The sequence below is a fragment of the Maniola jurtina genome, chromosome 4 (genome assembly GCF_905333055.1).
Source record: "Maniola jurtina chromosome 4, ilManJurt1.1, whole genome shotgun sequence".
Classification (NCBI taxonomy): Eukaryota; Metazoa; Arthropoda; class Insecta; order Lepidoptera; family Nymphalidae; genus Maniola; species Maniola jurtina.
The window spans coordinates 10,476,111-10,492,529 of NC_060032.1; the positions used below are offsets into that span (position 1 = coordinate 10,476,111).

A 16,419-nucleotide genomic window follows, 5' to 3' on the forward strand; every position below is an offset into this window, starting at 1 on the left:
ATCGATGTGGTGTATGGCTATCAGTTCAGTGTCTAGACGATCGTGTATAGCCACCGTTGATAGTAAAGTGAATAACCGATCAGAACCCGTCAAGTTCGTGCCAGTAATCAGCCACGCATAAACTAGGGTTCCGTACGTGTGCTACCTAGTTGTTAAAAAATTCAACGGTCAATTATTTCGAAAACAGTAGTTTTTTTCCAAAAACTGTCTAAAAATTATGTTATACTTAATTATATTTGAATATATCTATTCAACGAGGTATCTATCTACCTACCTATCACTCGATGGCGCAAACCACTTTTTTTTAGTTTACGCCATTGTAAACCCACGTTCAGGTTCGATCCCGGGTACGCACCTCCTAACTTTTCAAAGTTACTTATTACAATAAGGTCATTTTCTAAGACAGTAAGTATATCACTTGCTTTAACGGTGAAGGAAAACATCGTGAGGAAGGCTGAATACCTAAGAGTGCTCCATACTGAGAGTTCAAAGGTGTGTGAGCTTTGCCAATCTACGCATTGAGGCCCGTGCTTAGTACTGAACCAGCGATGGATTAATGATGATGATGATGATGATAGTAAATTATTTACTCACCTAATGTTTTCCTTACTTATTTTCTATTTTTTTAAACTGTAGAAAGGTACTACACCTACATATTTTTTTTTATAAATAACCGTCTTAGCTGTAAGCACAGTTGGATAAAAATGGAATTTTATCTATGTTTGGTAGGTATGTGTGAATGGTAATTACATTAGGCTTATCAAAATATAAGTAACAATAAATATTATGATAGGTCAAGGTCTATATTTTTATGGTTAAACAAAAGATAAGCAGCATGCATTTATGTTTACATAATAATTATAATAAATGTATGTACCTAATAGTAGTTATATGCCCGTTTGAATGGCTGGATAGGCAGTTATATCCAAGGTTATGTTTTTAAACAAAAAAAAAACATTTTTTGTTTAAAACATATTTAAAACAGGTTTTTATTTATAAAATGTTTTGAATTTTTTTAAACAGCCAACCCTAATGTTGTCTATAAGGGAATATGGACTGTAAGGAGTTTACGTTGAGTTCACGTTTTGTAGTCAGTTACTCGTATTATGACTAATCATATTTTATTTGGTATTATTTAAATGTAGTCATCATCACAGTATTCCTAAGACTCAACATTCTTGTTCTATTTAAAATCTATCCATACTTAATAATACAATAATTCTTGGTTGTTAATTCTTTACACCTCAAACATTCAACTGATTTCAATGAAAACACGAAACTAAGCTTATTGAAGGAGATAAAACAAATTTTCACTCTGATTAAATACTGGATTTTTATACAATCATTTAAAAACCTAAATCCCTGCAGAAGTGGCAGAGGAAAACAAAGTTAAAATTAATAAACATCATAAGCAGTGTATAAATTTTATTAAATAGCTTCTTTATATTAATTTTATGAATTACAATAATTAAAAAAATACATTTATGAGAGGTGAAGATTTACACTAATGTGATGTATTTATGCATGTATTAATATAATTTTATTTCTCAACACAATAGAGGAAAAGTTAACAAATTGTGCAGGTTGTTTTATTATTTATGAAAGTGTTTAACTCTATTAAAATGTAAAAATTCCAAAACTTAACATAATTACATATCTATGTTGATACACTGAATCTGAATTACTATTATATCAAGTATCCATATATTATACAAAAATATCATAAGTATTATAGTGTAATTAATTACAAATTATAACTAAGCACTGTAACTAAGCATTATAATGAAAGTGGTGATGCCCCAGTGGTTAAGACAACTGCCTGTTAAATAGGGGGTCTGGAGTTTGATCCTGGGGCATGCACCTCTAGCTTTTTGTAGTTATGTGCGTTTTAAGCAATTGTCACTAGGTTTAATGGTGCAGGTTTTACATCGTGAGGAAACCTGCATGCCTGAAAGTTTTTCATGTTTTCAACATGTGTGATGTCTATCAATCCGCACTAATTGGCCAGTGTGGTGTACTACAGCTAAAACTCTTCTCATTCTGATAGACCTGTTCTCAGTAGTAATATTGATGATGATGGTGATGAAATAATCAAAACATTTTCTTTTTCATTGCTGTATATCGTTCTGTATATTCATTGTATCCCTCAAGAGAAGCTAACTGCTTGGGTTCAAAAAGATTGCCATCTATACCTATTGTATGAATTTTGGAATCTCTAAGTAAGCTTGGCGTAATAGAGTCAAGACTTAAACAATTCTCATCTAATCTCAGTATTTTTAATCTTGGTGCTTGGTACAAATCCTCACTCAATGATGATATCTCATTTTGACTCAAGTTCAACTCGGCTGCAAATAAATTTGACATTCCACTTGGTACTTCTGTTAGCTTATTGTTCGAAAGGTCTACCACTTCCAGACTGTTCAATCCAAAAAGCTGTTTAGGAAACTGTTTAAACTTGTTATTGTTTAAATAAATCTGCTTTAAATTACTTAGACTCGAAAAAGAATCAGGTAAACAAGAAATAGAGTTGAAAGATATGTTAAGCATTTCAAGCTTTTTTAAATTAGCTAATGTAGCTGGTAAAACTTGAATAGCATTTGTACTTAGATTTAATTGTTTTAATAACTTTAATCTGCTTATTTCTTCTGGTATATGTGTTATTTTATTCTTGGATATGTCCAAATTTCTGAGATGCTCTGATAAATGAAAAACATCTTCTGGAATTTCCTTCAATCTATGATTAGATATTTGTAAAACACCCGTTTTCGAAGCCGTTTCATAATGTTGTTTTAGACCGGAATTTCCCATTTATTTGAGAAGCAACGTTATCCAAATGAGTAAAATTATTTTTTATATGTTAAAAATATGTTCACATTCACAATTTTTAGACCAAATGTTCAAAACCATTAAAGAAAGAGACAAGAATTTTATTACGAGAATACGAAATTCAAAGACTAGACTACAATATTGACAATTTAACATGTTGACAAACACTCTATATGACGTTGACGATTTTCAATTTGACGTGAACAGATAATAATTTATTTGTCTATGAATCTTCGACAGACCATAGACATAATAATACGCCATACAGATAAGTTCCTAACTGTTCCTCTAGTTGTAGTTGTCAGGGCGTACTGTGGACACGCTTCATGCTTATGGCAAAAAACAAACAACATGACAGTAAGCACTGGCAAGCGTGTGGACGGGTGTTTGTGTAAGCTTGCCAACGTTTGTCGGTCGATCCGATTGGCTGTAAGCCAAACCATAACTAAACAATGTTTTTAAAGAACCCTGTGGGATTTGCCGATGCTTGATGTATATTGTTGCTTGCTTGGTGCATGCAAGAACCGGCACCGGATCGAGCGCTCTTAAGCGAATGCTATACACTCGATTTAGATCGGCGATTATTGGATCGAACCTATGTCTTAATAAACAGATAGACCTTGTTAAACCTACTTTTTACCATGCTTTAATATATAATTACTCAATATTGAGTGTAAGTAATTCATGCTCTATAACCAAGCGACATTTGCTGTGCATAGACGTGTCCGTGTTTGAGTGTAGGTAACGCACGGTATAATTAGTTTATAATATTATTTTGTTTATTAGGACTATGGTTTGATTTGAATATCACTGATCTAGATCGAGTGTGTACTGGTAGCATTCGCCATCAGCATTGGCAAGCATAGATAAGCACCCGTCCACACGCTTGCCAGTGCTTTTTGTTTGCTGTTTGTCGCAAGCATGTGGATCCACCATGAGGTTGACTCACAATGTTTTGGTGCCGCCAGACGGCGACAAACAACATACAGCAAGCATCGTCAGCAAACAACAAACGGTGGACGAGTATTTGCATATGCTTGTCGTTCGAACCGATTGGCAGGCCAAACCGGTGTTTGCTGAAGTTGTTTAATGCAAGCATCTGGTGGGCACATTAATCAATCTGAACCATTTTTCATCTGTATTTTCCATAAATATTTTCAGATTCCAGGAATTTATTGAATCTGTGTTTTTTTGTATCTGTACCTCTATCTCCTCTATGTCATGGACGCAGTATTGCCAGATGGTTATATTTATTACATTTTTGGTCATTTTTGACCTCTCAAGTCATAGTGCATTCAAATAATAAGTATTCTTGTTCAGGTCCAACCTTGAAAGTTCCCCAGTAAGCTATCATTGTGACCCCATCCAAACGCCACCAGCCCAGCATAATATTTTTATTTTGGTGGTATGTTAATCACTGTTTGTGTTGTAACGAAAATGAATGTTAAATTGTAACAAATACTACGTATTTACGCTATGTAATATTTTATGTGGTTAATACTTACCAAAATTAAAGTACATGAAACTTAAAACAGTTAAGTTCCCAAACGTCTGTCATGAAGCTTATAAAAAGACAGTTTATTAAAAATCTTTTCCAAAATGAATGATCTCCTTTTACTTGAACATTTTTGGAGAAAAGTGTAATTTTTGTACGAAAAATGTAACTTTTTGTATAAAAATGTAATTTTTTAGTAAATTAAACGTGCTTTAGAGTCGGAGGGCCTGGCAACATTGTTCGAATCGGATTCGGAGTTCGGACATTCGGACCACGGTTTTTTTTCGTATTCGACTTGAAAATCAAGAGATATTTTGCATACATTTTTACATAAAAGCTAGTATGTAACTAATTTTAACATTGTATATTTATTAAAATAAACTGCTAAAATCTTAAAAGTATCGTACTCTACCGTTCAATTAATATTATATAGATTTAATTTTGTTACCGCGGGAAAACGACGATAGGTTTGACTACTATAATGGCCGCAATAGCGCCAATGCTTTTAGTGTTTGTCCATCTAATATGAATTCCAAAAACAAATTATGGTGGTTAAAGCCTGCCTTCGAAATTGAAAAGCAGGTTTAAAATGGATATTAACGCTGGTAAGTCTTTTTTATTGTTCAATCAGTTACATAAACATGCCCACGATAAATTAATTTCAACAGTTCGTACACATTTTATTTTAAAGCTGATCACTTTAAATATATCACAATACTTATGGATTAAAGCTAAAAGTTTTCTTCACTAAAGATATTTTATTTTAACAATAGTGGTATGTTAACAATTTATGACTTTACCTCGTTAACACGTCGACGGCGTATCATGTAACCAAAAGGTAGCCTCAGTATTTGTCCTTTTCTATCAGACTGTTATTTATTTAATATCAAAAGCTTTTTGAATGATCATATCACATGCAGTTCAATATGACATTGTTTGAGTGACAAACATCCACACAATATTAAAAACTTTTTCTAGTGTGGAATATGCAAAGAATTATGCATTGGTACAACCATGGCATATTCTCATGGTTGGACCATATAATAATTCTTTGCGCTTTTGGAAAGGCATTCTTAAAATATAAAAACAAAACAACTTCTCATAAGATTGTATCATTACATCTTGACTAAAAGCTCTCATTCAAATACCTTTAATTATGGAACATCTTACATTTTGGATGAGTCCTGATCCACATACAGTAGGTTTCTTAGCTTACAAAAATAAAAAAGTGCCTTAGATCATATAATTAAGTGAGTGTTTTTGATAATATCGCTGGTTCTAGTTCTATGGTTATATGGAAAGAGTCAAATCAAACAAGAATGAGTGTGTGTGAGTGAGAAAATGGAACATGAATGTATGTATTCAACAAGCAAGTACAAAAATATTTGTCATAATGAATACTTTGTATCACTGAGACAGTGGTTATCTCACAACTCAAACTGCTGTACACATTTTGATATACGTATTTGATAGCCAATATTCTGTTCATAAAAATGTTCACACATACATTACATTACACATTATATTAAGATGTAATGATTATACCTAAATATATGAAGTAATATTTAACAAATCGTTTTCTTTTTGCTGTCATTTTGGAAGTGTGTTTCTGCAAGTAAGTATATCATCTTTAAACCTTGACTAATACTCATTACAAAGCACACACTAATAAATAATATAAGTCTATTATTTAAGAAACAAAAATAATAGTGATTTATTTTTCCATAGCTTCAAGAATTCAAGGTGTTCATACTTCATACTCCAATAAACAATGAATTCTTTGAAAGAATGAATTCAGTTTTTATAATACTTGTGAAAGTTTTATCTTCAATCGGTTATCAGTTAGATTATCTTTGTACAAACCTATATAGATGCTAAACACTTTGTTATAGATACATTTTGTTAAAAAATATATAAGTCTTAAGAGTTCTCTATTCACTGTAACCTATGCAGTGGCTTGCATATTCAATTACTTATACACAGAAATAGCCATTGGCCGTTAAAACAATGCTTAAGCATACTCGATAATCTGAACCCCAGCAAATCTGAATTCTTCTGTAATCCAAAAAAAAAGAACCCCTCTAAGAAAATGAATTAAAATTTAATCGCTAAAAAATGTCTACTATACTGGAATTCTTTAAAGTGTGATGAAAACATTTGCTTGTCATTATTTATAAGTTATAACCTATTTGCGTGATTTAACCATACATTCCATAGCCTTTTAAAATACCTATAATATGTACTATAATCCGAATGCTTCATACATCCAAACAGGTTATAAATTTTGGGTGTTCTAATTACTGAGGCCCTGCTGTATTAAGCGTCTGATTTTTGTCTTTTTGTTAGGACATTGTTTGGAAGGCTCTTAAATATTAGGATAATATGTACCTGGCTGTAAAATGGGCAAAAGAGCAGCAAAATTTTTGGCATATGGTTTTGACAGTGGAGTGTGGGATTGTAATTAAGACTTCAGACAGTTGTAGGATTGACACCTTACTAAGGTATTTACAACACTCGTTTTTTTTGTAGAGGTCTCAACACAGTTGTCTCTGATCGATGCTCTCCTGAACGATTTTGACAAGACAATTACACCATGCACTAACAAAAAGAATGAGAAAAAAGAAGAAGAAACACAGGATGCCATGCCAGACTCTACGACCAACACGGAAAAGAATAATGGAAACCCTTTCCACTGTGGTGATGATGTACTGGTACCCAACAAAGATGGGAGATATTATTTAGGTTTGTTTTTATGCAGTAATAGAGGGTCTCAGGTCTAACACTTTAGTAAGGTCAGAAGATAAATGATGTGAATGATGTTTAAAGGCTTTATTATCAATACAGCCCTAAAAAGTTTTTTAATTTTTGGTTTTTAGTAAGTGAAGAATGCTAAAACTAAGCTGCTGTTATGCATACTTATAGCTAATACTCCAGGTTAACATAGAATAGTTTTTATCCCAAAAATAGAGATCATTTAAGATAGGGAATTAATATTTTTGTAAATTTTACTTTCTACTCTTAAACATTAAACTGTGAACTGATTCTGTCAAAAAATCTTCACTGTTTCTGACAATTCTTTATCACAGCAAGTAATGGAATAACCTTATATGTTACTCCATTAACAGGGACAATAGTAGAGCTGAGCACCAGCAATGACAATGACTCGTGCGAAGTGGGCACGGGCCTGGCGCGCTGCCTGGTCAAGTTCGGCGACGGGACCCACGCGTGGGCGGCCGTGTCGTCGCTCAAGCTGCTCAGCGTGCCGCCGGCGGACGACGGCCGCATCATGTGCGTCGTGTGCAAGCGGCGCGAGGGCCCGGCCGCCAGCCCCGCCGCCAACGCGATCATCGCGTGCGACATGTGCGGCCGCGGCTACCACGCCAAGTGTCACACGCCGCCCGTTGAATCCTGGATAAGCGGTAAGCGACCTCATCGCGGTGAGCAAGCGGCGCGAGGGCCCGGCCGCCAGCCCCGCCGCCAACGCGATCATCGCGTGCGACATGTGCGGCCGCGGCTACCACGCCAAGTGTCACACGCCGCCCGTTGAATCCTGGATAAGCGGTAAGCGACCTCATCTCGGTGAGCAAGCGACGCGTGAGACCGGTTAGTCGCTAATCAAGCTACTAAAACTTCATCATCTCATCCCATGGCCAGCCGAAGTTCAAATGGTATATGGTCCATCATGTTGGTCAAGTGCAGATTGGCAGACTTCACTTTAAGAATTTTCAGGTATGTAGTTTTCTCACGATGTTTTCCTTCACCGTTAAAGCAAGTTATATTTATTGACTTAAAATAAACGGTACATACGGCACATCGAAAAGATTGAGATGCGTGCCCGAGATCGAATCTCCCCAAATAGGAGGCTGAAGCCTTACCACTAGGTTATTACCACTTTAACTGAAAGTGATGGACATATTTTTCAGAACATTCCTACAATCACGCTAATATTATAAATACGAAAGTGTGTCTGTCTGCTACGTGTTCGCGGCTCAACTGCAGAACAGGTTTTAATTTTTGGCACAAACTTAGGATACATCCCGGCAAAGGACATTTTTTATCCCAGAAAACCAAAGAGTTCCCACAGGATTTTCAAAAACCACAAACCACGTGGACTAAGTCGCGGGCATCAGCTAGTTAATAATAAAATTGATTGTTTTATTTTGCGTGTGTATACCATTGAAACATAATATATGTATATAGGAGCATCATGGCACTGCAAGCGGTGTGTGGAGCAGAGGTACCGCGTGGCCGCGGCTGAGAACCGCGCGCTGAAGAGGTCCGACTTGTTCCGGTTCAAGGGAGGCCAGCAGAGGCGTCAGCAGCAGGAACTCACGCCGCCGTGTGACGTGAGTTTCACTTACAACATTCATTTGACATTTCAATCCTACATTATAAACATTATATTATTATACTATAATATTATTCTTTGGGGACTTCGTCCTTCGTCTGTTTTGGCGTTTGAAAAATGCATAGCTCTGATGGTTTTCTTCTTAAGAAAGCCATCTTCTTCCTTTCAAGTTAAGGCTAAGGCTTCTGCCTTTCTTACGCACTTCTCCATATAAATGTATCAAGCCTATTCTTAGGTATCAAAACTATATTTGTCTTATTTAATTATATATAACCCCCCCTCCCTCTGGACTACGGCAAGTCTACAATGATGTTTGGTTGTTACAGACTGCATCTACAACGTCGTCCACCGCATCTGAAGCTGGCAAGGACCAACATGAGGCCCATTGTTATTGTGGCGAGAAGAGTGATTGGCTCGCACAAGTAAGTGACTATAAAGGTTTGTTTTTTTGTGAAAGATAAAATCTGAAATGACTGAACCGATTTTTATAATTCTTTCACCATACGAAACCTACTGTATCCAAATTCCAGAACTAACAAGTGTATGTATATTGTGTATTAAGGTATATCAAAATTCCCTGAGTAAACCTTGGTTGGGTTAGCTAGTATATTATAGTATAATGTTAGAAAATGATTTCATGTAATTTCAGATGTTACTATGCTGTCGATGTTCCCGCTGGTTTCACCAAAGATGCGTTTCGAGTTTGCAGTATCCGCTTTATGCGGGGGATAAGTGAGTTTCTTTAATAATATTAACTACTAGAGGATGCCCGCGACTTCGTCCGCGTGGATTTAGGTTTTTAAAAAATCCTGTGGGAACTCTTTGATTTTTCGGAATAAAATGTTGCCTGTGTCAATTACATGGACGCAAGCTACTTTAGTACCACAAATCGGTTAAGCGGATGGATCTTTAGAAATCCAGTGGGAACTCTTTGATTTTCTGGTATAAAAAGTAGCCTATGTCCATGGATGTGAGCTAACTCTGTACCCATCAAAACTGGTTAAACTGTGAAAAGCTAGCAGACAGACACATTTTCGCACTTATAATATTAAAGTACTAGCTGATGCTCGCGACTTCGTTCCCGTGGATATAGGTTTTAAAAATCGCGCGGGAACTCATTGATTTTCCAAAATATAAAGTAGCCTATGTGTTAATCCAGAGTATAACCTATCTCCATTCCAAATTTCAGCCAAACCCGTCCAGTAGTTTTTGCGTGAAAGACGACGTCCATAACAAACATCCATACACACACTCTAGCTTTCGCGTTTATAATACTCTTCTTCGTCGTAACACTCTTGGCAGAGCGGGCGCGGTCATCACGAAGTGACATTTTTTGGAGCAGATGTTATTCGCCTCACGAGCATTCGCACTTCCTCGCCCTGTGGTACCCTCCACCTTGCCCTGCACTACAAGACGCTCAATGCAGTCACTTTCACACCAGGGGTTTATAATATTAGTAGGATGGAATTATGGATTATTACACATTATAAAACTGTGGCCACTTATCAGGTTGTACATATTCGCGTGTGCGAACTGCAACGGCGGCGTGGAGTACCTGCGTCGGCTGGAGCTGTGCTGGTTAGAGCTGGCGCACCTGGCGCTGTTCAACCTCACCGCCTACAACGCGCCCAACTACTTCGACCTGGACACCGTCATCATGCCCTACATCATGGACAACTGGCACGCGCTGCAGCTGCCCGAAAAGGTCACTTTTTTTAATTCACACATTCACACCAATTGCGTATGCAGCACAGACACGTGACACGTGTGTAGTGACGCGCTTGAATCCGTAGACGTAACTGCACGCATTACGTCTACGTGAACGTTCACGCCACGCGAGCGGTATGACGTTTCATACAGTTCCATACATTACAACGCAATGGTACGCGCTACGTCTACGCTTACGCAGCCTGTGTGAACGAGCTAACCTGGAGGGTGTATGGCAGTTTTTGTTAAATCCATACTCCTTTGGTTTCTACACAGCATTGTTCCGGCACTAAGGGTGAAATCTATAGAGCGCGCTTTGACTTTAGACTCAGATTTAAGACACTGTTAAAATGAGACAGCGTAATATAGCTGGCATAAATCTGTCTCATTTTAACTGAAACTTAAGTCCAAATATGCTCTAGTTATTTCAGCTTAAATCGCTTGACGGCACGGCTATTACACACTTGTATCGTCGAGCTCGGTGTCAGCGACTGGGCTGGCTTAACATATTGTGCACCTTTCCTTAACTGTTGGCGTAAAAGCTACAGGTTTGTTCCTGCGATCCAACCCCCTAGTAATCCAATCAATATCACACACAGATGTGGCGGACTCCGGTGACCGAGCGACGGGAAAAAATCCTAACCGCTCTGACTTCGTCGCGGAAACGCTTCAAATGTGGACGAGAGATGAAGAAACGCGCGACCATATGGGGCTTGCGCCTGCGCCGGCCGCCGCCCCCGCCGCTGCAGCTCTCTGCTTTAGAGCAGGTACGGTTGGCCTCGGAATTACTACTACTACTTAATTACTAAAAGAGTACTACTGCAATTACGCCAAACTATTGCATCAAAAATCTGTCGTACTTATGACCTTTTTCTATAGACACGCCACACACACCTAACGCAGGTGTATAACCGTGCCACGCGAATATGACCACTTAGGTGCTAAACGACTTACGGCCTTTGACTGTGCACATGACACCTAAGTGTAAGGCCCAGTTCAGACGTACAGAACACACTGGTGCAGTATTTGAGCTGCGGTAAAATGTGCCTTGTTCAGATGAGTGCATCAGTGTGCAGATATGCAGGAAAGAGAAACAGCACAGCGCAAATGTCACGCGTATCTGTTCCGGTGATCGAGTGGCGGCAGTTAGCATTCGTGTGGATTCTGCAATATCTGAACTGCTCTAATTAAACCAAATTCCTTGATAAATGTTATATTACTCGCCAGTATCGGTCTGTTTTGTAACTTTCTAGTCTTTGCCGTATCTGAACTAGCCCTAATTAAACCAAATTCCTTTACAATTGTAATATTACTCACCAATATTGGTCTGTTTTGTAACTGTCGTCTAAACTAGCCCTAATTAAACCAAATTACTATACATTGTAATATTACTCACCAATATCGGTCTGTTTTGTAACTGTCTAGTCCTTGTAGGTAAAAGAAGGGGAGCCGCTGACTGACAAGCTTGTAAGAGAGTACGCCCCGCGGTTACGATTCCTGTCAAGAGCTCCTTCACCGCACACTGAATTTGATGATAGGTAATTTAAATACAAACACAAGTTTCATTTAGCAGTTTAATTTAATTTTCATTAATTCATGAATTTGCTTACAGTTTGCAGCCTTCCAGTAGTAACAACGAAAAAAGTTCCTATAAGAGTCCAACCCAACGCATGATAGTTCCAGTAGATGGCCACTGGTTAAATCTTATGATGGGGAAACGGTTCCACGAAAACTTGAACTCGAACTCCAATTCCGAGAACGATTCTGCAAGTTCCTACGAATCGGTCAAAACGACGGAGCGCGACGAGCAGCCGTCGCCCACCGTGTGCACGTCCACCGCGAGGAAATCCGATGCCAAAGATGACGCTTTAGATAAAGTGACACAAGTTCACGAAAACGAGTCTAATGAAGCTAAATCGATCTGTGAGAACTCTCCCGTGCCATCGCTCGACACGTCGCCGCTCCCGTGCTCGGTCCTACTGGACAAGATACCCAAAGACACTGAAGACATCAACGCGAGCAATAACGACACATGTAACATAAACCTTAATACGCATACTTCGAGGATAGCCACGATGAACCTGGAAGTGTCCAAGTTATCCACTAAGAACATTATTGAACATTCCAAAATAATGTCGCTGCAGCACATGGACAGTTTACCTCCGTATAGTAATAGTTTCACCCACGAAATCGAGTCCTCGGGAGACGAAACGTCGAGTAGAGGCACGCTAGACGCTATAATACCACCGCTAAAAGATTTTCAGGGCAAAAATAACCCTTTCCTAATGAAGAATACATATCCATCGAAAACCCCGTTTTCGTCAAATATGAATTTGTACAATAAGCAGAACGGGCGGAGTCAGTATCATTCTCGGTTTTCGTTGCCCAATCAATTGAATCCACTAATGGGGCCGATGATAAGACCGTTGAAAAGAAAACTAAGCGAAAAGGATATTGTTATTGGTCCGAATGGAGAAGTAAAGCGACGGAAGTACAGACGGCCGCGGAAACATCTTCAACTGCAGGTTTGTTGCATTATTCATTTACATACTTTTCATTTATTAAATCAAAGTACAGTGCCCCGCGGGAAATATTGTACATCAATCTTTAGAAGGAGATTTCGACTTCGTAGAGCGTTGTCTCTGTCACTCATACCTATGTGACGTTTCGTCGCTTTCAACGACAGAGACAACACTACGAAACTGATGACTTCAAAATAGGATGGTAATCCTTCTATGACCTTTCTATTTCTATGAACTCAAACTTGGTATCACCTCGGTTAAAAATGGAGACTTCTCAAATGGCTGTTTGGTTTGGCAGCTATTTTCGGCGCAAGTGACTTCACAAAAAGAGGTCTAAATTGATCTCAAGTCGCGCCTAAATAAGTTTTACTTCAATAGATTTTTTTTCCAAATTGATCAGAAGCTAGCCCTTGAGTGCGATCTCATGTGGTGGTAAGTGATGATGCAGTCTAAGGTTGTAGCGGGCTAACTTGGAAGGGATATGGCAGTTTTAACCCATATCCCGTATTGGTTTCTAGTGTCTACACGGCATCGTACTGGAACGCTAAATCGCTTGACGGCACGAATTTGCCTTTGCTTTAATTTTTAGATTTTTAATCGTAATAAAGAAAATCATTTTTGCATATTTTACTTACAAGAGTAACTATTATTTCAGCTCAATAAATCTTGTCCACTGCCCGATGACGCTTCTAAGACAGCTCAGATGCCAACAGAAAACGGTGATGTGACGCCGCCCGCCACGCATAGTATGAACAACGTCAAATTCCATGGTAGAAGATTAAGACAGAGACCAGAGAAAAACTACTATGAGAACGCGCGAAGAAATACAACCAATAGCGCCAATAGTAACAATAGCGTAAAGAGTTTACAGTTGAGTCCACATAAAGCCAGCAGCGGCACCGCCGAAGTCGATGCTCGGCAACTGTCGGCGTTGAAGTCCAGTGTACAGTCGTACTTTAGAGCGGGACAGACGTTCCGCGTTCTCGCGCGAAGAGTCGCGCCGGGACACCCCCCAGCCTACCTCATAGAGTGGGACTCCGCTTCGTAGTACGAGGCGAACATGAATTTATTTAAATATACATTTTAATGTAATTTTAATATATAAGTGCTTGTCTGTAGCATATTCTAGTTGTACAGTAAGATCAAGGAATGTGATATATTATTATTCCAATCTGATTTTGTTTTATTTTTGTTGCAATAACATCATACACTCCTTTCGTTTGAGGCCTGGCGGAGGGACACGAACACTACTTTTTACATACGGACACGAAGAACTGAATATAGCGCTGTCCGTCAAGTATCAGGGTTGCTGCACTTTAAAGTTAAAAAATTAAAACTGCTATTAAGGACTTAAAAACTACAGTGCGACAAGGATTTTTTGGCACTTTAACATTGACAAGGGGACGTGGTTGTAGAACAGGGATGTAGGTATCGAAGTTATGTCTAAGGAATGGCTTTAATAATGCTTTAATATTTAAAAAAAAAAACAGTGAAATGGAGATTTTTTAACTAAGCAACACCGCAGACAAGGGGACAGCGTGACACGTTACAAGATGGCGGCGTTAGTTCCGATTTTGGCCACGTGACATAAGATCCTTGTTGCGCTGTAATCACTGGTATTTTATAGTAGTATATTAAATAAATTCAAGCAATTAAATATCATTTGTATAACAACATAATATTGGGGTCATATGCCTCACACGTTTTGTACATTTTTTTAATAGGTACCTAATAATATATTTTGATGAAAAATGACTCATCCGTTTTTTAAAACTTGAAAAAACTATTGAAAATAAGTCTTTTGTTCTTAATTTTCAGATCTAACTACCTTTTGCTGATGTATAAGAACAATGTCAAATTATACTATGGTATATAATGCCAATTTTAAGGCAGGTCTACCTAGGCCTATTCTACGTCACTTTTGTAGCAGAATTGCATTTTATGGTATCCGTTTCGATAGGTGACAGAAAGTTGGCGTCTACAGATAGCACTGATGCTGTCCATTCACCTTACGTACGTGATACCATGACAACTTGTGCTGAGCTCATATCTTCAAAAAAGTAAAGTGAAGTCTTTGGAAGGTAATAATGGGTTTTTATACTCAAGATTAAGAGCTCGTTCACACAGGCTGCGTAAGCCTAGACGTAGCGCGTACCATTGTGTTGTAATGTATGGAACTGTAACATAAAACATGGCATACCGCTTGCGTGGCGTAACCGCGTCACAAGCGTCACGTGTACGTAATGCATACACAATTGGTGTGAATCGGCCTTTAATCAGTGTGCTAGAACTCCAAACGAGACATCTACTGTGCTGTAATATGTTGAATACTCGCAGGCTGTCCTGGATGCAGTATTAGTTCAAAGTTACCATACTGCAGTCAAAGGATTGTTTTTGGCCAGCGCAGACCGAGCGCGCTAAGTAACTGCGAGTGGATATGCAGGGAGTGGCGGCTAGGAGTCTTCGATAGCGAGAATCTTCTGGCTTCTCGCTCGGCGTACCTTTGTCAACTGCACGCCGTATGATCGCTGACATATTACGGCCGGCGCACATATGGCGGTGCGCAGTGCAGAACATGCCTGCGAAGTTTTCTAATCGCGTCAGTGACATATTACGCGAATTTCTACCAGAGAATGCGCGAGCACGCGCGGGACTGCGCGAGTATCCGCACGGATGCACAATTGATTTTAGATATTATTTCAATGAGGACAATGTCGATAATACTTTGACTGAAAAATGCTCTGCGCTGCGCTCCGCCATATGTGCGCCGGCCCTTTGTCCTCGTGCTCCACCAGTAGCCTAGACGTCACTCCACTATGTCAGTGGGTGTTGCGCCTTGGAGATGAGATAATATTATGGAGGTGTGCACTGTGCATATGTGATGACTTTTTAGAATCCTACTATCAAAAATTTTCAGAAATTACACTCGATTGCTGCTGGTGATCAGATGAAAACAAAGTCAATTTTACTCCATAAATGCTCGATAACAAATTAAGTAAAAGCATAGTAACTATGGCAAAGCCATATTTCCTCTCAGTTAACTGTCATTTGAAAAGTATGATTAGCAAGGAAAGCATTTTGCATATAAAACGTTTTTTTTTTCTTCTGACGTTTAATATTTTTGTCTTTTACAAATAAATGAAACAAACTCGGTGTTGAAATCACAAGATGAGGATGAGAACCAACAAGTTCAGACAGAACAGAACAGTTTTATCTACCCAAATTACAAAGCCAATTGGTAAAACAAAAAAAAATCACCTATGCATGCATGCCAGTGGACTCAAAGACTGCAACTTTAGCTCTCCATTCGCGCAGGCCTCTTAGCAGAGTAGAAGAACATTATTACATTAATATCAGTATGAGACCAAGACCCCTACACAGGCTGATAAAAGAACTGCCCAAGTAGCTCACACATTTTCATCGAAAAAAGGCTCTCTGATGTGCCCAGCAGGAATTTCTTTATCACAAATAGATTTCAATGAAATTATTTCCATTTGAAAATGAGTTTCCAATTTAAAAAA

The 16,419-nt window shown here is 38.4% G+C and overlaps 2 protein-coding genes and 1 long non-coding RNA gene across 5 annotated transcripts; 2 read left to right on the plus strand and 1 right to left on the minus strand.

The window, feature by feature from the left end:
* Nucleotides 1-19: 19 nt before the first annotated feature.
* On the plus strand, nucleotides 20-15,350 carry LOC123864894. Its single transcript, XR_006795859.1, has 3 exons — nucleotides 20-30; nucleotides 188-189; nucleotides 14,424-15,350. It is a non-coding gene; the product is annotated as an uncharacterized LOC123864894 (long non-coding RNA).
* On the minus strand, nucleotides 1,411-2,998 carry LOC123864891 (leucine-rich repeat-containing protein 57-like). The gene has a single exon (XM_045905621.1). It carries the CDS (start codon nucleotides 2,806-2,808, stop codon nucleotides 2,092-2,094), a length of 717 nt encoding a protein of 238 aa, XP_045761577.1. The 5' UTR covers nucleotides 2,809-2,998; the 3' UTR covers nucleotides 1,411-2,091.
* LOC123864887 (metal-response element-binding transcription factor 2) lies at nucleotides 4,560-14,072 on the plus strand. 3 transcript variants are annotated; one of them, XM_045905616.1, is made up of 13 exons: nucleotides 4,560-4,926; nucleotides 5,924-5,936; nucleotides 6,851-7,063; nucleotides 7,447-7,634; nucleotides 7,777-7,882; nucleotides 8,522-8,667; nucleotides 8,996-9,091; nucleotides 9,319-9,401; nucleotides 10,179-10,374; nucleotides 10,976-11,143; nucleotides 11,811-11,914; nucleotides 11,989-12,901; nucleotides 13,554-14,072. In XM_045905616.1, the coding sequence occupies exons 3-13, from the start codon at nucleotides 6,964-6,966 to the stop codon at nucleotides 13,944-13,946; spliced, it is 2,493 nt and encodes an 830-aa protein (XP_045761572.1). In that variant the 5' UTR covers nucleotides 4,560-4,926; nucleotides 5,924-5,936; nucleotides 6,851-6,963; the 3' UTR covers nucleotides 13,947-14,072. The 3 variants fall into 3 exon arrangements, with proteins under 3 accessions (XP_045761572.1, XP_045761571.1, XP_045761570.1); XM_045905615.1 differs by lacking the exon at nucleotides 5,924-5,936; XM_045905614.1 differs by lacking the exons at nucleotides 5,924-5,936; nucleotides 7,777-7,882 and having other exon boundaries at nucleotides 7,447-7,740.
* Nucleotides 15,351-16,419: the final 1,069 nt, after the last annotated feature.

Coding starts and splice junctions, on each gene's coding strand:
- LOC123864891 (XM_045905621.1), bottom strand. CDS start 2,808: ATGGGAAATTCCGGTCTAAAACAACATTATGAAACGGCTTCGAAAACG.
- LOC123864887 (XM_045905614.1), top strand. Junction 9,402..10,178: donor CCGCTTTATGCGGGGGATAA/GTGAGTTTCTTT, acceptor GCCACTTATCAG/GTTGTACATATTCGCGTGTG. Junction 12,902..13,553: donor GGAAACATCTTCAACTGCAG/GTTTGTTGCATT, acceptor CTATTATTTCAG/CTCAATAAATCTTGTCCACT.